Below are 21684 nucleotides of genomic sequence, written 5' to 3' on the forward strand. Positions count from 1 at the left end.
GGAAAAAAAAAGGTTCTGTGGAAGCAAAAGGAGAAAAAGTACTATTTCGCAACAGCAATTGATGTTCAGCCATGTCTTGTGAAAGAGAGCCTCAGTGTTTGTAGTGGTTGGTCAGAAAGGTAAACATTTTCACAATGAGAATTTCACCTTCTCCTTCTTCCCTTCTTCTTTTTGATGAGGATGATATCACACAATATACAATATCTCCTTAGTTTTAGGTCAGCTGTACAGACTAAGTGATGTCCCTGTCTCTTGCCTATCTCTCGCCTTTGGTGAGAGGGAATTTAGAGAGATAGTCTTGATGCTGCTCAGCAATACCAAAACATTGGTACTGTATCAAAGCTATTCTAGATAAAATTGGAAAGCACAGCAGTATATGGGCAGATGTGGGGAAAGTTATCTCCATCCCAGACACATCCAGTACAGTAATATATCCCACATAGCTCCTAACGCTGCTTTCTGAACATGCTGATAGATTTTCAGAGAGTGATAGGGATTTTCAGATATTATGAACTTTCTCAGGCCAGCCTCATTTATAAAATCAGATAGGTCATCTTACAATTAAGAATCTATTGTGAATCCTGTCTTTCATGTCAGCAACACAGGGCTAAAAAATCCTTCATTGTGGGGGAATTATTTAGTTACAACAACTTGCCTCTCACAAGGCTGTGGTAATTTGCTAGAAAAGTGTGACACTAAGGGAGAAAATCTGGCTCTTAACTGTTGTGCGTTAATGTTAATTAGAGCATTTTTGGAGTCACTCACTTCAATCAACACCAGTATTTTCCAGTGACTTTGTGCTGATGAAGGTTATCTGCAGAGGGACAACAAAGAAAAACCATTAAGGAGAACTTTCAAGACAGAGCAAAAATAAGAACTCAGAATAGATAGAAGCCATTTTCTTAGATTTCTCATGATAACCCGGGTGTCTTTGGTGTTACTGCCTCTTAGCTAGTTACAATATCACTACACTTGGAATTGAGAAAATATCCTCTTTTAATGATGTCCCTTAACAAACAACACTCTGTATTCTTCTAGGTTTGCCCTGTTCCATCCCAGACTCCTCAGCCTACTGTCGTTCCAAAGCCAGTTCAGTCTGTTATACATGTCCCATTGCAACCAGGCTGTCCAGGCCGAGGCAAAATGGCAAAGCTCCTCAGTCCAGAAGAGATGACATCCAGAGATTATTACTTTGATTCCTATGCTCACTTCGGAATTCATGAGGTAATATTTATTTTTTATCTCAGTAATTATTTTAGAAGAACAATAAAAACACAGTTTTCTGTGATTTATCGTTTATCCCTTCCCTCTTCCTAATGATTATTGTTTCTCAGCTTTTCTTCAAAACAGTGAATGAACTGCTCAGATGCCACTTCTCCAGAGATCCAAACTCAACCATCTGTCCCACTCAAATCCTTAAACAAGTTCTCCACAGAGCTTCTATTAGCTATTTGTACAATGGTGATCTTATCTGAGCACATCAATTTAGTACATTTAAGAGGACTGGAAACTAATCTGATCACAAATGGAGACTACCTCATTGTTAAGTTAGGTCTTTTGTTCTCTTGAATTACAGATAATAGCAGGAAAGTTACTCAACTGACATACAAAGCCAAGTGATTTTTTTTACTCCTGCTGTGTTATTTGAATGTGTAGGTTGCATTAATAGGAACATATAGCCTGATAGCATCTAGAAAATTCACATTTTTACAAGCAAAAAGTTTTAGTTTATTCAGCCTCAACCAGATAAATAAACTAGAGGACTTCTAGAATTCTCTTTTAATTTCCAGTTAAGAGGTGATGTGGTTGAGAGGGGTATGCATAATAAGATGTCACGTGTGATTTATTGAATTATTGCTCATCCAACCTGAATGATAGTACTGATTAGTTATTTTATTCAACTAGGAGAAATCTGTGGATTGGTTGCCCTTGTTCTTCTGGAAGATTTCAACTTTGTTCAGGAATATTGTGCTGCTGAGAAATTCCTGAAGTACTTTGAAGATAACTTTTTTTTCACAAGTATTTAGTGAACCAGCCAGAAAAGTTGTCCTCCTAGACTCACTGTTTGTGAATAGAGAAGGCCTTTAGGAAATACAATGTTTCAGTCAAAAGCAACAACAAAATGGTTGAATCTAAAATTTTTGGTGAAATGAGAAAAATGATGAGCAAAGTTGTTACTCTGGATTTTAAGAGAGAAAACTTCAAACTACTCAGGGAGTTAGTTAATAGAGTTCCCTGGGAATTTGCTTTTGATTGCTTAGGGTGAGCTGATCCCTTTCTAAGAACAACCTTCTAAAAACAGAGGAGCAGGCAATCCCAGCGTGCCAGAAGTCAAGTCAATGAGGCTTAAGATCAGTTTCGTTGAAGAGAGAACTCTTCTTGGAACTCGAGCCAAAAAAGAACCTGTTTCTAAGCAAAATAAGGCCACACGGGAAGATTACAGATCTGCAGTTCGCGTTTGCCGGAAGAGTACAGTAAAGGCCAAAGCTCAGCTGGAGTTAAAACTAACCAGCAGTGTTTCAGATAATAAAAAAGTATGTTAATAGTAAGAGGAGCTCAAAAGAAAATATTGGATTATTACTGGATGAAGCTGGTCACCTGAAAAACGATGATAATGAAAAGGCAGAAAGTGTCTTTAGTAGTAATGATAGGCCTTGTCCTATGAGATGGTGGGTCATGACTATGGAAGCAGCAACTTTCTGTTCTGGAATACCAAAACTGTAAGGAACCTATTTTATCAGCTGATTGTTGTTAAACTTATTACTCCTGATGGGATTCATCCCAGAGTACTGTTCTCCTTGTCTATTCATTCTTATTCAAAACTGGTCCTATGAATGAAAGAGTGAACAAAGGAGTGGAAGCAGAGTTCCAAAAACAGAACACTATTTCCAAGCTCTACTGTAGACTAATTTCGTCTTTTTCTGCAAGGCTCATGCCTTCTTATAATGTTTTATGGAATTATTCTCTTGTGTTCAAGGAGAAACCTCAGAAAGTTGAGGTTCTAGGTTGTTCACAACATAGGAAAAAGTTTGCTTTTCTTTATTGCTTCTGTCTACACCCATATCAGTACTGTGATCAGATTAAGTTCTGTTTGCCATTTGTAAGAGTGATACAATATTTATAGAAATAAAACTGTATGAAGGGCATCATGCTTATTCTTGATAATTCACTCCTAAGTTGCTTATCTTTTAAAATAGCTTTGGTGCACGCACTCCAAAGTACTTGGAAAACTCTTCAGGTTGCTAGTAATTCTTAAATTACCAAAAGGAAATCAATTCAGCAGCACTGTTGAATATAAATAAGCACTTAAATAATAACAGTATGCTTTTTTTCACCACAGGAAATGTTAAAGGATGAAGTGCGTACATTAACTTACAGAAACTCAATGTATCACAATAAACATGTTTTTAAAGATAAGATTGTCCTTGACGTTGGAAGTGGCACAGGAATCCTCTCCATGTTTGCTGCAAAGGCAGGAGCCAAGAAGGTATATGGGGTAAGAATACTTTCTCTCATATTCATAGTTTGTTTACAAATTATGCCTGAGAGGGAAACAAGCAAAATGGATTTACACTGATTTCTATTTCTTGCTTGTCTTGGTTTGTAGTTCTCCCTTTCAAGCTTTGAGTTACAGAGTCTTCAATGAAGGTCTGAAGCTTTCTATGACTTACAGTATTATACGCTTTTAAAACCAAGAAATTGCACTTGATATTTTTGTGTGTGTGTTGTGGGGGAAGGGTGGGAAGGTGAATCTTCAATTATTTGCTACATACCTGTATTTCCAAGACAATTCACTGCCAGATAATTCAACCAGTAAAAGAAAAAAATACTTTTCACAGATTTCTTTTTGTTTCCTTTGAATTTCATTTAGAGTTCAGGCATTTATAAAGCTCACTGAAGTGTCAGCTCACCTATGGACTCTTCAGCCCTAGAATTGAGAAGCCAGGAAAACTTAGCACTCAAAGGAACTTAGTTTTAATATTCTTGTCACAAGAGCTATATCACCATGCACTTGTCACCTATCAAGCTACAGAGTTGTATTTGTGCTGGAAAACCAGACTTTTCAGAGCCATGGAAGTTAGATTTGATTTTTCAAATAGTGTGCTATTGGCACTGTTGACAAATGCAAAGTGTTGGTTATCTGGCTACCGTGATACCAAAATCATTATTTTTCTCCCCTTTTCCCCTCTTCAGGTTCAAATTCATCCATAGTCTTATCTGTTTCTTCTTGTTCCCTCTAAATCACTGTTGGATGTCCTTTGCTACTCAGCCAACTGCTAAAATCATTTCAGGGTCTCCAGGATGTGTAAATCATAGAATCATCGATTCAGAAATATTTAGTTTGGAAGTCCTCTGAAAGTCTCTTTTCCAACCTCCTGCTCAAAGCAGAGTTAAATATAAAGCTGTATCAAGTTGCTCAAGTCTTTGTGCAGCTCAGTTTTGAGAACATCTATGGATGGAGACTCTAAATTCTCTCTCAGTCCTTACTCTGTTGCTACAATTAGGGGAAATTTCCCTTGCCACAGGTCATGACTGCTGCCTTTTGTTCTGTCAATGTTCAGTTCTGAAAAACGTTTGACATTTTTTTCTCAGCAAGCCCTTTTTAGATAGTTGAAGATAGCTATTGGATGACACCTCATGTTTGCCTTCTATAGAAGAAACAGAACTTGTCTCCTCAGTTGTTCTTTCTTCATGTGTTCCAAAACCCTAGCCATTGTGGAAGATAACACAGTAGATCCCAACTGGGAAGCTGCTGGAAGAAGTATAAAGATATGATGGGAAGGCCTGTTTATGCTTGTCAGTGGGAAGTGGATGGAAAAATATATTCAATTATCCCTTGAAACCTTGCCTTACCCATTGCATTTAGTCATACAAAATTCAGACCATTTTCAAATCAATTTCATTGAAGATTCACACAAACAACATTGTATAGTTAATGAGTTAAACTGGCATGTAATATCAAGACACATCGTAGATATTATCTGATTTAGATTAAAAAAAAGCAGTGGTGAGGATCCAGCCGAGGGAACGAAAAGAAATATGGGGATATTTCCTTTATATATTATGTATGTGTGTATATATATATATATATATATATATATACAGCCCTCGTGGCTGTGGCAAGGACCTGCAGTTTAAACTGAGGAAAAAGAGGGAAATGTACAGAAAGTGGAAGCAGGGTTGTGTAGTCTGAGAGGAATACAGGGCTGTTGTCCGTGTGTGTAGAGACAGGATTAGGAATACCAAGGCACAGATGGAGCTGAACTTGGCAGTGGATGTAAAAGATAACAAGAAGGTGTTCTACAGGTACACAGGCAGGAAGAGACAGGTCAAGGAGAGCGTCCCCCCTCTGATGAAAGGTAATGGGGAGCTGGCTTCCTCAGACATAGCAAAAGCTGAGGCACTCATTGAGTGCTCTGCTTCAGTCTTCATGAGTGATCAGGCTTCCCATGTTTGCCAGGACCATGAGCCTCTAGGTGAGGGTGTGGGGAATGGTTTCTGTCCCACTGTAACAGTGGAACAAGTCCGAGTCCTGCTCATGAAATTGAACATGTATAAGTCCGTGGGGCTGGATGATATCCATCTAGGGTTCTGAAAGTGGTTGCTAAGTAACTCTTCATCATATTTGAAAAATCATGGCTATCCGGTTGAAGTCCCCGGTGACTGGAAAAAGGGAAACATTACTCCCATTTTTTTTAAGAAAGGGAGAAAGGAAGATACAGGGAAATACAGGCCAGTGAGCCTCATCTCTGTGCCTGGGAAGATCATGGAGCAGATCCTCCTAGAAGCTATGTTAAGGCATATACAAGCTAAAGGGGTGATTTGAGACAGCCAGCATGGCTTCACCAAGGGCAGATCTTGCCTGACCAATTTGGTGGCCTTTAGTGATGGAGTGACGGCTTTGGTGGAGGGGGAAAGGCAATGGTTGTCATCTACCTGAATTTCTGCAAAGCTTATGGCAGGGTCCCTCACCACATCCTTCTCTCTAAATTGGAGAGGTATGGATTTGAAGGATGGACTATTTGATGGAATAGGCTGGCTGGACACAGCCAAAGAGTCGTGATTAATGGTTCTGTGTCAGAATGGAGGCCAGTTACAAGCGATGTCCCTCAGGGGTTGGTCTTGGGTCCGGTGCTCTTCAACATCTTCATCAATAACATAGATGATGGCATCGAGTGCACTCTCAGCAAGTTTGCTGATGACACCAAGCTGAGCAGTGTGGTCGATACACTGGAGGGAAGGGAAGCCATCCAGAGGGATATGGACAGGCTGGAGAAGTGGGTCCATGAAAACCTAATGAGGTTCAGTAAGGCCAAGTGCAGGGTGCTGCACTTAGGTTGGGGCAATCCCAGGTATTTATACAAACTGGGGGAAGATCTGCTTGAGAGTAGCCCTGTGAAGAAGGACTTGGAGATCCTGGTGGACAAGAAGCTGGACATGAGCCAGCAGTGTGTGCTTGCAGCTCAGAAGGCCAACTGGGTTCTGGGCTGCATTAAAAAAGGCCAGCAGGGAGAGGGAGGTGGTTGTCCCCTCCTACTCAGCTCTTGTGAGGCCCCATCTGGAGTACTGTGCCCAGGTCTGGGGCCATCAGTACAGGAAGGACGTGGAGCTCTTAGATTGGGTCCAGAGGAGGGCCACTGAGATGATCGGAGGGCTGGAGCATCTCTCCTATGAGGAAAGGTTGAAGGAACTGGGCTCCCTGGAGGCATTCAAGGCCAGGCTGGCTGTGGCTCTGGGCAGCCTGGTCTAGTGGTTGGTAACCCTACGCATAGCATGGGGGGAATGAAACCAGATGATCACTGTGGTCCTTTTCAACCAGGCCATTCTATGATTCTATGATTCTATGAATAATATTTACAATGACAGTAGTGACTGTATAAAAAAAATATCTCGTAAGACGAGATGCAGCATTAAAATGATGTCTGAGAAGTATGAATGAATATATGTGCAACAAACTAAACACAGCTGTAGAAACTGAGGTTTTATTTATTGGAACACACAGCTTTCACGAAATCTAAGTGCTTTATAAAATCGGACAAATTCAAGCAGACTACTGAGTTGAAAGAGAACAGGGGAAAAGTCTGGCAAAGAATATAGTTTCCTCTTTCTTCACCTACAGAATTAAGCATATTCTAGTTCTGTGTTTTTTTTTTCTTCTTTCCTTTTTTTTTTTTTAATAATAATGTGCAGTAGTTTAAAGTGCTAGCCAAAACATAGATGAATAGCTTTGGCCACCATAAGTTATTTTCTGAAATGCATTTTCTTTCCTGGAAAATCTGAGACGTGTTTTTCAATTTTGTTTTTGTTTTAATTTTTGGTTTTGACTTTGCTTCTCTGGGAATAAGGCTTTTTTTTTAACTTGTAGTCACTCATAAAACAGAATTTTTGATTGTACTGACCTTTTTTCTCTAGAAAGTTTGGAAAGCCAAACCCAAGTTCTTTTTTTTTTCTTAAGAATCATCCAAAACAAGTCAAAAAATGAAACTGAAAACACAGACAGACGGGAATGCAGACAGAAAAACTGATTAAATAATAATGGTTGTAGGTATGGACAAGGCTTCTAATCTATATATCGTAAGGCTATGTAGAAGGAAAGTGACTGCTCCTCCAAGGGTGTCTGGCCAAAGACCTTTTCCTATACAACAAGGGATAAAAAGAAAAAGAAGCAGTAATAGAGACCAAGTGTAATCACAAACAACACCTGATTCATAGGAAACTAGTATTGTGCACTGACGCAGGCTTAAATTCTTTCAACTGGAAGAAGGCAAGCTGGTTTCCAACCCTGAGGTGGCAGACTGGAATGACACACAAGACAAGGGATACAGCAGCTTTTACCCTCGGCAGGAGGGAAGGATCGACTATACCCAGCACCTGGGCCTTTTTAACAGCTATTTTTGCTTGCTGGAAGGACTCTCACTCCATTCTCCACCAGTCCCATATTTGGCCTTTCTTTGAGAGTCAGTATAAAGTCACAGAATCACAGAATCACACAGAATCACAGAATGGCCAGAGTTGGAAAAGACCTCAAGGATCATGAATCTCCAACCCCCCTGCCACAGGCAGGGCCACCAACCTCCCCATTTAACACTAGACCAGGCTGCCCAGGGCCCCATCCAACCTGACCTTGAACACTTCCAGGGACGAGGCATCAACAACCTCTCTGGGCAGCCTGTTCCAGCACCTCACCTCTCTCTCTGTAAAGAACTTCCCCTAACATTCAACCTAAATCTTCCCTCCCTCAACTTAAAACCATTTCCCCTTGTCCTGCAGTTATCAACCCTTTCAAAGAGTTGATTGCCTTCCTGTTTGTAGGCTCCCTTTAGGTATTCAAAGGCTGCAATTAGGTCACTCCAAAGCCTTCTTTTCTCCAGGCTGAACAAGCCCAGTTCCCTCAGCCTGTCTTTATAGGGGAGGTGCTCCACTCTCTGGTCATCTTTGTGACCCTCCTCTGGATCCTCTCCAACGGCTCCCTGTCTTTCTTGTACTGGGGGCTCCAGACCTGGACACAGTACTCCAGGTGGGTGTCTCACAAGAGCAGAGTAGAGGGGGACAATCACCTCCCTTTCACTGCTGGTCACCCCTCTTCTGATGGAGCCCAGGATACCATTTGCTTTCTGAGCTGCAAGGGCACACTGCTGGCTCATGTTGAGCTTTTCGTCTATCAAGACCCCCAGGTCCTTCTCTGCAGGACTGCCCTCAAGGACCGCTCCTTCCAGTCTGTATGGATGCCTGGGATTCCTCCAGCCCAAGTGCAAAACCTTGCACTTTGCCGTGTTGAACCTCATCAGGTTCACCTGGCCCACCTTTCAAGCCTGCTGAGGTCCCTCTGAATGGCATCCCTTCCTTCTACCGTGTCAACCTCACCACTCAGCCTGCTGTCACCAGTAAACTTGCTGAGGGTGCACTCGATTCCATCATCGATGTCATTGATAAAGATGTTAAAGAGCACCAGTCCCAAGACAGCCTCTGGGGGACACCACTCATTACCAGCCTCCACCTGGACAAAGAACCATTGATGACTACTCTCTGTCTGCAGCCTTTCAACCAATTTCTTATTCAAGTGGTTCACACATCAAATTCACATCCCTCCAATTTGGAGATAAGGATGTGGTGGGGAACCGTGTCAAAGGTCTTGCTCAAGTCCAGTTAAATGACATTGGTTGCCTTTCCTTTGTACACCAATGCTGTCACTCCATCATAGAAGACCACCAGATTGGTTAAGCATGACCTTTCCCTGGTGAAGCCGTGCTGGCTGTCTTGGATCACACGCTCATTCCTTATGTGATCAGGCTTGTCATCCAGGATGATCTGTTCCATGATCTTCCCAGGCACAGAGGTGAGACTCACTGGCCTGTAGTTCCCGGGGTCCTCCTTGCTCCCTTTCTTGTAAATGGAAGTGATGTGACCCTTCCTCCAGTCATCCAGGACCTCACCTGACAGCCACGACTTTCCAAATATGATGGAGAGCGGCTCGGCAATCACCTCAGCCAGTTCCTTCAGAACCCTGGGATGCATGCCATCCGGTCCCATAGACTTGTACACATTCAGTTTCATGAGGCGGTCTTGGACCTGCTCCGCCCTCACAGGGGGGAGGATTTACCTCCCCGGTCTCCACCTAGAGGTTTAGGGATGCAGGGCTCAGGGACATGAGAAGCACTGGAATCCTAGCTGCCAGTGAAGATTGAGGCAAAGAACTCAATCAGTAACTCAGCCTTCCCTTCGTCCATTGAGACCAATTCTCCTTTTGCATTTACCGAAGGAGGTACACTCTCTTTGACCTGTCTCTTCTGGCCAATGTACCTGTAGAAAGTCTTCCTGTTATTTTTCATGTCTCTCGCCAAGTTCAGTTCTGCCTGAGCCTTGGCTTTCCTGATCCCATGTCTGCAATGGTAGTCAGCCATTCCAATAGTGAGTCAGATGTCAGCATGAGATCATCAATATAGTGGTATAGTTTGATGTTATTAGGATTATTCCAATTGGCTAGGTCATGTACTACTAGGTTATGACAATATGTAGATGAATGCACATGACCTGAAAGGATGGCAGGACCTGAAAGGTCACTGCCTGCCTCCCCACATGAATGCAAACTGATCTTACAATTCTTCATGGATGGGAATACTGAAGAATGCATTTGCCAAATATAGAACACAATCGTAGGTTTCTATCTTCCTACTGAATATGTTCATCAGAGATGTAATATTGGGTATGGCTGCATGCACAAGTGGTGTGACCTTACTGAATTTTCTGTAATCCACTGTCATTCTCCATGTGCTGTATGACTTCCATACCAGCCATATAGAAGAATTACATGGGCTATGTGCAGGTCTTATGATTCCCACTTTTTCTAGTTCTTGCACCATTCTTGAGATTTCCTCTTGCTGTCCCAGGAGTCTGCTCTGTTTTGTATAAGTAGTCCAGCACAGCTCTGGCAGGCAGATAGGCTCATGTTTCAAATGGCCTCTTAATATTGCCTATACCACCCCCATAGTAATACATCTCTCTCTCAGTCTAAACTCTCCCACAGTCATCTGGAGAGTCAGATCCCATAATATGTGGGGATTAGTCCCATTCTGGGACTGGAGCAATAGATACCTTATACTCCCAAGATGAGAGACACCCAACTCGTAACTTCAACCATGTCTGGGTTACAGGGATGGTCTGCCCCCAAACCCACTGATAATCACTCTATCTCCCTTAAAATTTAGTCAGATCACCATAAATAATTGAGGTTTCTGTGCCTGTGTCCACTAATGCTATCACTCTTTGTATATTTTTCTGGGACCAAAAGATAGTCAGTTCTACATAGGGCATCTGGTACTGTCTGGGTGCCCTAGTTGCAGGGGGGCTGACCTTCCCCACCATAGAAGTAGTTGCACAATCACCTTTTTTCTCATGTGACTTGGGCATAATCACCTGTCACTTCAGGAGGCCTTTTCCTTTTTTTAGGAACTATAAAATCTTCTAGGTTCCATGTTCTCGTTAAAATATCTTCTATAATTCTTACCCCTGCTTTTCTGGGGGTGTTTTGAAATTTTTAATTTTCCTCCAGCTGTTTCCATAGCTGGAGGAGAACATGATTGAGCTGGTGATCAATTTTTGGAAATTAAATTCCAGCCTGGATTAAATCACTGAAAGTCTATTTTGGGGATATTCTTATGAGTCACAGTCGTGATGTCCATTGTGCAGGCCTCCTAATTTTATCTACGGGTATGACCTCAGCCCCTTCCAACATCCCAGTATTGTGCCTGGCCCTCAGGCATTGTTTCCCCCTGATTGGCTGTTGGACAATGGCCTCTGAGGCCACCAGGAGACTTAGTAGAGACACTAGTGTGCCAGTATGGAGGTGCTTGTTGTAAGATGAGATCTCTTATCCCTATTGAAAACTAGGTCTGGACTTTCAAACACATCTTCATATGCCTCCTTCATACCTAATATTCTAACGTAAGTTTGGAGTTCTTCCACTGAAGTCTATAAACTGTATTTATGGGAATGAAACTTTTATTTGGCCATGAGATTCTACACATTAACCACTGGATTTTCCTGATTGTGCTGGACTGCCGCATAAATCCTTTGCCTGAGGACAGGGGGAGTAGTGATGAACACCAGCTTTGAAATTTCTGGCCCGTTCACTATGACACTCTCCATCCACATATTCCACAGCCTGAGCAGCCATTCTGGCACTCATTTGGTTTTTGTCTAAAATGTTCTAGCACACCCATTCAGCTCAGCAGCCATGCACATGCATGCCATCATATTTAAGGTGATGTGGGCAGGGGGCCATTCCTCAGGTGGAAACCCCACCAGTCTATCCTGGACTTCCTTTGTTTTTTGGGTTATGATTGGTCTTTAGAAGATCTGGGAACCCCATATCCTCTGTTTGAGCTTTTGTCTTATTAGTTTTCTTTTTGGATTCAGCTAGGCTCAGCCAGGATCCTGTTGATCTGGGGCCTTTACCTCCTCTTACTTTTAGAGGGGAAATGACAGTTGAAGATGGGCAGTTCCCTCTGTCAGAAGTGTAGTTTTGTTTTCTAGTTGTTTGATACTAGCTTTTAAAAGCTTGTTTTCCAATTTTAGTTCTTCCACAGAGTAATGATATGTGTTAACAGTTAGTAGTAGGAGACATATCACAGTGGATGCCTCTGTTGTTAGAGAAAGTTTGATCTAATTTATTCAAGAACTCTGCCATCTTAGAAGGAGATTTGATATTGTCACTTGTAGGTCCCCGTTCTTAAATAATCTGATCAGCACTCAGGGAAACTCAGGAATCCCAGGAGTTCCTTCTTTGGGGTATTACGGGTCCTGGTGACCAGCCAACATATTATTCCTTTAAGATAATCCATCCTAAGTATGTATACGGCTGTCTCTCCTGCCTGGCTTGCTAAGAGCGCAATGTGATAGCATCAAAAAATGGCAAGGTAGCAAGGTCTTAAGTTCCAGGGAGTGGGGATATGGTTATATATAACAGAGAAGACAGAGAAATAAAGGATAATAATCTGCTTACTTTCAGAAGGCCTGAAGGTCCACAGGGATCTCCATTGCCAACCTTTAAATGAGGTCTGGGAAGGAATGGAGCCTGGCTCCACCTGTTCTCATCACTCAGATCCATTGCATGTTCCTTTGGGTTGTCCCTGCCTTCCTACCATGTGCTCAATCACTGTTTCCAGTCACGATTTAGCATTTCCACTACATTGGTCATAGGGAAAGAAAAGTAGATATGGATGATTTATAAATACAATTATTTCAATAACTTCAGTGTAAAATTTTTTATTCTTTTTTAAGGGATTGGGGTAGAATTTAACAATTAAAAGCAGTTGTTTTGGAAACAGATCATATTTCCATGGTTTGAATTTTAACATTACTCACAAAGTTTGAATCAATTTTATTTTAAAATATATGAGGAAATGTACCATCATTCCCTTCAGGAGATGTTTCTGAATGAAGTGTAATATCTGAGGTAGTGAAAATAAATTATACATTATTATTATATATTAAGTAAACTTGTAGTTAGGATCTCTTTTTTTCCACATTTCAACAATTTTAAAAACAATACTTTCTGTATGAGCCAGTTTAACTTATGCACAGACTTCAGTTTAAATATTAAGATATAATTGTTCGTGATATTGAACACACAGGTTTGATTTACTCTTCAACAGTCACTGAACGTTTTGCACAAGCTCTGCTGATTTCAGTAGATTTTGTATATATTCATACATCTGATGTCAGTAACATCTAATTACCCTTCCTTTTTTCTTTTTTTCTAGATTGAATGTTCAAGTATATCTGACTACTCTGAAAAAATTATCAAGGCCAACCATTTGGACAATAGTAAGGCATATTATAAAATATACTTTTTTCAGGAGAAATAAAAGTGCTTTTTACTTTTCCTAGTTGATTTATATTGTATTGTCTGTATATAAATCATAATTTTGCATTATTCAGTTATATAAACACAAAACTAAAACAAGTGCTCATTGTAGACACTAGAGCAACTCCTCACAAGGGGAATTATTTCTACACTTACTTCCCGGCTCACAGACAACAGAAGTAACAGATGGCAGTTTTATTTAGCAAAACAGTAAGAAGGTCACATAGTAGAGCTGAAAAAGCAACAGAATTCCTCTTTCAAACGAATTCTGCCATTTCAGTTCTACTTAGTGTCTTAAATAGAATCAACATACATACACACCATGCACACTCATAAATTAAAATTGAAATGATGTTCTGAGCAAAAAGCATTCCAAATCAATACTGATTTATTACTGTTTCTTCTTACTTCCTATCTCACAAAAATGTATTTAAAAAAAAAAACAACAAACAACAAACTGAAATACACATACACACCAATCAAAATATTTAATTTTCAGAATAGCAGTATCACTGAGAACTTTTCTTTCCTGAACAGAAACTGTAAAATTTCCAAAGATGTGGAAATACTTCAATTTAAATATATGTATTAAAACATCTACCCAACCTATCAAAAACTAAAGAAACAAAAAATTTCCAGCTAGTTCTATTACTTGTTTTTAGTCCTCCAAATCACAGCACAAAATATCTCTTCTTGTAACCTGAAGAAATCAGACTTTTTTAACTGAGGTTGTGAAACAGTTTCTTAAAGGTGCTCTTTTTAGACAGGTTGAATTTGCTGCAGAGCAACACAGATCACATTAGTTGTATTGTATCATTTTCCTTTTCTCTTAGCTGTGCCTGTTCTAGTATTGTGCAAGCACAAATTCAGGACTAGTTTTCTGCCCTAATTTTTGTTGCTGTCACTGGTAGCCTCTAAACAACGGTAGATGTTTGTGAAGAGAGTTTCTCATACATACACGTTTATTCAAATAAAGCTGGAAAAGAAAAAAAAAAGCAACAAAAATAATCAGAAAGAACAGAAACATGGATTATAATAGGCAGCCAGTGTATTTGGCTGCTACTTCACAAAAAGAAAGAAATGAAGCACCAGAAAATGCTCTCTTCCACTAGATGGAGAAGGCACTAAAACAACACCACAGCTTGCTTAGCCCACACTCTTAATGCAGAGCAGATGGGTACCTAGAAAGACATATCACAAAGTAGGTTCACACTAGCCTACCATAAATTCATTTGTATTTGTTTGGATTTCCAACACCAGAAATTGCATGTTAAGGGACACTATAACAGAGTAAGTTGTTAGTTTCAGAAGTTAACAGTGAGAGATTTAAATTCAGACAGAATTCAGATAGAATTCAGATAGAATTGTCAGTATCTAGAAAGAGTTGGCCTTTATATGCACATGAACATATATATTCATAAAACAATCCTGTATTTTGCTTATTTTCTACAATAATTGTGCATATATTAAAATAATAAATTTTGAAGAAAAAAAAAAAACAACCCTAAAAGTTTCTTGATGTTTGGACCAAGAGACTAGGGTGTATCCATTATGAAAACCAGTGGAATGTCAGAAAATCTAACCTACAGTACAATTGATTTTTCAGATCTCCTCCACACTTCATTTGTCTTTGACTTAAGACTATTTAAGAACACTAAGAATTTTAAGATTTATTTCTGAAGAACATATGACCAACATAAACTTCCTTTGTGTGAAAAGCATAAGTGAACAATGTTTCAGTTTACAGGCAGATACACCTGAGATCTGGTGATAGATGCAGACCTAATATCATTTGTGACTCTGTAGTTCTCCCTTATGAATAATTTGGCTTGATTCTCTGTGGACTGGATAGACATCCCAAGAATCATCATATTTGTTAGTCAGATGAAACTACTATTAAAAAATGAATCTCTGCTGAAGTTACTCCTACTATATAGTTCAAAGTCGTAAGGCTGCAAGGTCATCTATACTGAAGGGAAGAAGTTCCCCATCTCTTTTCCTTTCCTTCCTACTCTTATTTCTGGATTACCTTGTTCTAGCACTATCATCTAGTAGGCCACTCACTGTCAGCTTCATTTCACTACCTGGTGAGTTCAAATGGCTCCAAGTGTGCTCCAGAGGTTAGTCTTCTCTATACCTTTTCCAGGGACAAATTCTCATTTAAATAGGAACAAGTCCTAGAAAAACGAGACTGCTCTGCTGTGGCAGGAAACTGGCTGATTTACAGTTTACACTGACATACATTTAATTTAATATGAGCAGGTACTGAGTCAAACGATCTTATTGCTTATGACAATTTTTCCTTTTTTTCCACTGAATTGTTTATTCATACACAGAGTAGTTAAAAAGGTCTAAGCCAAGCGAAAAGCTACTGTTTCATGAATAGATGTAATACAGCTGGGGACAGCACAGTTTGTTCTGATATGGTGCCTAATGATATTTCATCAAAGTAAAGGGAGGTGGGAGGAACTATTCATACTGTGGCTGTTCTTGGTATAAACAGATGGCTTCGAAGTCTGCAGATGTGTCACACTGGCAGCTGTTAACAGTCCTAATATTCACACCAAAATAGTTGAGGCAGTGAGTGTTCTCAGGAAAAAAGTGAACTAAAAAGAATTCAATTCATGGCAGGAGCATATAAACACGAAGAGTCTGTAACATATCAACCTGCAAAAACTGCAAAAGGAAGGAGTTTAACAAATGAAAATGAGGAGTAAACTGTATTCTCATCCAGTCTGAGTTCTCTCACCAGTTTACACTTCATGTTATCTGTTTGAATGAGAACTTCCAAATTTCGTAGAGGGCCAATCTATTTTTGTTTACTGTGAAAATATAGTAGACATATCTGGTTAGTGTACGACTAATACTGCATGTATTTTGGAAAAATAGAACCTCATTTTTCTCTGGGCTAAGTTCAGCTAAATTGCTGAACAGCTTACCTAGTTATAGCTAAATAAAAGTACCTGACTTATCCCCACACTAAATGTTGACCACTTTCAAAAATAAAGCTTACCAATAATAAAAATTGCCAGACACTGAGTTATACAGTTATGCAGTCCATTATTATATGAAATTAAAATTTTCCCTAGTCTTCCAGAATTTAAATTCATCTGTTTCCTTCTTAAGGTAACAAACTTACAAAACACAAAATCACTAGACTTTGCACTTTGCAACAAAGAATAGCAGACAAACACAAGCTAAAAAATATTTTCTGAAGAATTTAGCCTGTGTTAGAAAATAGAAGATACACGAAAAAATTTCAAGAATGATTGGAGAATAGTGTGATGATCCCAACAGGAAATTGTCAGAACTGAACTACATATGGACTAGTATTTAGTTTTCCTTTAAGTAAAATATCTACTCTAATATAAACTAGTTCTATTAATTGCTTGTTGCAGTGAACCATCCCCATCTAATGTAAGTAGTTTACCACATTGCCATTAATGAAATGAGTTGTATCACTGAATATCTGGTATTCTGGTGCATATATTCTTTCAACTCTTTTGAAGTCCTTGAAACTCCTATGTTAACAAAATATCTGACAATTTTTTCTAGGAGTCCCTTTAGATAACTGTGAAAAGCCATCCAATCTAAACTAGAGAGAAGATTCAGAGTAAGAACACCAATATATTACAAAATATTCAATTATGAGGCAAAAAGGAATAATGATATTTTGTGACAGAACTGTGTTGGTACAACTTTCCTTGTTTGCATACAGTCAGGCTGGATTTGACTTTCTCAGTTGACTCAGCTTCCCATGATTCATGCAGTGTCTTAATTTTCTCACTGTAAAGTCAGAATAATACTTGAAAAGCAGATGAGAATTACATTTTAGCTACATAAATCTCTAATATCTCAATAATGAGATCACACGTGTAATTCTACAAGAATGTTTAAACATTTTAAGTGGATTATTTGCACTACTTTGTTAATAATCTAGAAAACTAAATTTATTAGGGCATGAAAAACGAGATCATGCAGGTAAACAGGGTAAGATCATTCTTCCTTTCGTTTTTATACATGTGCTCTATTAGTTTGGTGGTGTTTTTTTCCTTTTATAGTGATGCTAAAAGTTATGTTTATTGCACTTACTGCAGAAAGCTTTAAAATAATGTAAAGGTTATCTGAGTCTTGTGAGATCATTCCTAATCTGCAGGTGGTCAAGAAGAGAATGATCTTGAAAAGGTCAACCTGACTTTCACTAGCAAGGAAGTCAGGTGTTTTATTACGTGAAATATATTTCTTTGGATTCTTTTTTTCAGTAATCACAATATTTAAAGGTAAAGTGGAAGAAGTTGAATTACCTGTGGATAAAGTAGACATCATTATCAGCGAGTGGATGGGTTATTGTCTTTTCTATGAGTCAATGTTAAACACAGTCATCTTCGCACGAGATAAATGGCTGGTAGGTGCCCTGCATTTTATGCTCCTCTCTGAAACAATCAGCACTTCTTTTCTGACTACAAGCCTTCCTTCTCCTACTGTCCTCATAACAAAAGACAGTTACATCTCCAATACAATTTTGTAGGCTTTAATGGAAAAGAAAACAAAAAGAACAAAAAGATTCTCAGTAAAAGAGATTAGGTTTTGATTGACTGCCGGTGAAATTCATATAGACACTCTATAATAGCATTGCTACAGGCTGCAAGATTTGCTGAGATTAAAGCTGATGTGACAATCTGAAGTAAAACAGAAAAGGCATGCAAGAGATGCTTGTCTGTTTTTTGTATGTGCAGTTCAAAATGTGATGTCTTTGTCAGGTGAATAGATTACGAGATCCATTTCCCCACAATTCATCAACAGAAACCAGGAGGGCTAATGTTTCCAGACCGAGCTGCTTTGTACATGGTAGCAATTGAAGACAGACAATACAAGGACTTCAAAATTCACTGTAAGTACATGCCTAATAATAACCATTTTCTACTGTCATTTACCTAAAATATTTGACTTATAGTGGCCTGCTGTAATCTCCTTACTGACAACATTTTGCAAAAGCCATGAATTCACACTAGCCAGGGCAGAATTCCAATACAAACAAAAACTAAGAAAATTCTAGTCTAATGAAAAATTAAGTAAACTTTCAATAATTTAAAGTCTGCAAAGCATAGACACATGAGTGATACAATGTTTGCAACTTTATTGATAACTCTAAATCTATTTTAAAATGTGTATTTTAGGAGATGTAGTTTCATTGTTGATTTTGTAAATATCCCACATTAAAATTTAAAAAAATTAAATATCCCAATTAGAATCACAGAATGGTCTGAGTTTGAAGGAACCTTAAATATCATCTAGTCTGAACTCCCCTGCCATGTTAAGGGATGCTTACTGTAGATTACACTGCTTAAAAACTCATCCAACTTAGCCTTTAACGCTTCCAGGAAAGAGGCATCTATAAGTACAACCTCTCTGGGCAACATCTTCCAGTGCCTCATCACAGTCATAAGAATTTCCTCTTAACATCCAAGCTAAATCTGCCCCCTTTTATTTAAAATCATAAAGCACTTGGTAGTGAACGCTACCAAAAAGAGAATTCTTGTCATTCGGAATGAATGTCATTCATTTTGTTGTTTGTTTTGTTTTTAATAAAAATAACAACAGAAAAATTAACTTGATGCATTTCAATTGTAAAGGTTAAGAAATAAGTGTCGAAATTACATCTTACTAATAAATTGTCATGGAGAAAAAACATGTAATACTTTTTAGAACACTTCATATTAGCATTTTTAAATAAAAAATAAGGATCAGAATTTTCCATTTATTTTAATGTGAAAAAGACCAAAGGTTTTTTGCTTTTGCTTCATGGATGCATAAAACTGACCTGGCATTTACATTTAATTTTTTCACCTTAGGTTTCATTGAATAACTTGTGCTTTAGTTGAGGTTATCTTCTTCAGTCTCCTACTCAAATTTCAAAATTAAATCGAGTCATACAGAACCTAGTCCAGCAGAGTTCAGAGATGGGGATTCCTTATATTCTCTAAGCTGTTGTGTTATTGCTGAAGTACCTTCAAGTGTAAACATGTTTATGAACTTTCAGCCAGAATTTTCCATTCTGGAATTGCATCCATTGTCTCTTGTCACCTCAAACACAGTTTTCCTGGAAATACTTCATATCTGAGTATGTGCTTCACTTTTATCACCGCTGTGTCATAATCCTAGTTCATGTTCAACTTATAGATCCCCAGATCTCCCAAGTTTTGGATTTATTTGGTCATAATAGTTTTGATGAAAGGAACAAATTCAACATTGCTTTTTTTCTACTTTTTTTTCTTTTTGACTCTTATTTATTTACTTTTTAGAGTTTGTCAATTTCACTTATAGGCATTTTTTGTTGTAGAAGGCGAGGGGAGGTGAGGGAAAGGGGAACCACAAAAATTCCTAAGCAGCTTTGTTAATTAAAGATTAATTTCAGCAAAATTTGTTGGTCCACTCCACCTACAGATGAAAATGCCTAATTCCTCCCTTTCCTCTAAAATTACTCTCAGAAAAAGAAGTTGAGTGTTTCCCTAATCAAATTCAGTTTTAATACTTTGAACTGCAATGCATATGGGTCATCATGGGTCAAAAGCAACTCCACTGTAGTAAGGCAGTGAAAAAAATGTTTCTGTAAGTGCCAGGTAAAAGTTTATCAACTCCTCAAGCATTGCTTAGGTTATTCTCCTCTCTTTTGTGGTGACCTTAGCAGTTAAATTCATTACAAAATTTACAGATTCAGAAGGATGTATGTGGCATCCATTCTGTAAAAGATTCAAAGACATTTTGGGCTAAAAACTCCTTTATCGCAATTTTCTTTTGAACTCCTTCCTTTCTAAGCTTTGAGTTTTATTCTTATCTCAGGATTTAACTCTTTTTTTTTAATCTTTGAAAATGTTCAGGTTTTATTTTCTCTTCTAAAATGTTGTTTTTCTTTAAGACACTTTCTTTTCTGATTTCACCTGATTTTCCTCACTTTTTATACCTCCAGTGTTTACTCTGTAACTTCTTAGTTATTTCCATCTCACTCATAGCTGCACTGCCTTCTTGCCTCTTACCAATTTGTTACTCCTTGATAGTATCTTCTTACGTTTCAGTTTTTCCTCTTTTTTCTCTCTTAAGATGGGGGAGAAAATCTTGCCTTCATATGAGCTTGAGGGCTGAGCTTTTCAAAGTACATTCAAAAGCCATCAAATTAAGTAATAAAATATAAAACTTCTAAAAAACATCTGATGTCTCAAACTTGTAATACCACAAAGGACTGCCATAGTCAATTAGTCTTATTTCCTGCAAAATGTAAAATACATACTTTTATCTCTTTAATCCTTTGACAGGTTTCTAACAGACTGTAGTATGCACTCAATGACATTTCATGTAGGCTGAAGTTCATCAAAAAAATTTTTTTCCTCAATGTTTCCTAGGTGATCTTGTCTGAGTAATCATATAAAAACATCTGGCTTCTCAAAATAAAATCTGAAGTTCCTTCATTCCTAATCTACTTGGAACACCGGTACCACAGTTCTGGGGAGGAAGAAATAAAAAAAAAAAACCACCAATGTATTTTACACTTGTCCAAATAGTATATGTATAATTTTTAAATATTCACTGAATTTTTCTAGCCAGCCTTCTACTCAACACAGGCTGTAATGCCCAGTGACGTTTATGACATTTTTAGAATTTAAAATTGACTGCTGAATGAAACTTGATTCACATGATTAATAAGAATATTTCATGTTTTTTGAAGTTTTCATTTTGTGAATCAACCTTAAAAGCAGAGCCAGTTTACTTTTCCCTAAGTTACTATTAATTCAAGGAAAAAACAGAAACACTTAAGAAGTTTAAATCAGCATGGATTTAAAATAGTTTAGAAGAAGGATACTTTGTTTTTTGCCATGATATAAATGCGGATTGAATCTAAAATCTCCCAAATGCTGAAACACATGAAATTCTATTTCTGTCAGTAATTTGCTTCTTAAAGAGCATATGTAAAACCAGGTGACTGAATAGTAACCTAAAAAAATCCCAAATGAATATGAAAGATAGAACACATTTCTAGGTCTTGGTCTGGCATGTTACATAATTTTGAGCAACATTTCCAAATATCTAGAATTCTGAACAATCATCAAGTCTCATATAACACAGTTTAGAGTGGGGGCATCCAAAAACACAGGCCACTTGTTAAAAGATGTACATCAATGTTTATTTTGCCACAAATGCATTATCTATATAATAGCAGCAATGACATAGACAACTGTGGCACCTCAGCAAAAAGTTAATGAGAACAACATCAGCTGATCATAGAAATACTTTCAAAGGAAATATGCTTGAGAAGCAAAAAATAC

General features: G+C 38.4%; 1 protein-coding gene across 1 annotated transcript in view; it reads left to right on the top strand.

Annotated features, from left to right (window-relative positions):
• Positions 1 to 14: 14 nt before the first annotated feature.
• PRMT8 (protein arginine methyltransferase 8) overlaps positions 15 to 21684 on the top strand; it is a 32244-nt gene continuing 10574 nt past the window's right edge. Inside the window, exons 1-6 of the mRNA XM_010717068.3 lie at positions 15 to 119; positions 1039 to 1224; positions 3341 to 3496; positions 13263 to 13326; positions 17629 to 17771; positions 18170 to 18257. Coding sequence (XP_010715370.1) covers positions 1144 to 1224; positions 3341 to 3496; positions 13263 to 13326; positions 17629 to 17771; positions 18170 to 18257 — 532 coding nt within the window. The 5' untranslated portion in view covers positions 15 to 119; positions 1039 to 1143. The remainder of the gene's footprint in view (positions 120 to 1038; positions 1225 to 3340; positions 3497 to 13262; positions 13327 to 17628; positions 17772 to 18169; positions 18258 to 21684) is intronic.

This window comes from Meleagris gallopavo, chromosome 1 (genome assembly GCF_000146605.3).
Source record: "Meleagris gallopavo isolate NT-WF06-2002-E0010 breed Aviagen turkey brand Nicholas breeding stock chromosome 1, Turkey_5.1, whole genome shotgun sequence".
Taxonomy (NCBI): Eukaryota; Metazoa; Chordata; class Aves; order Galliformes; family Phasianidae; genus Meleagris; species Meleagris gallopavo.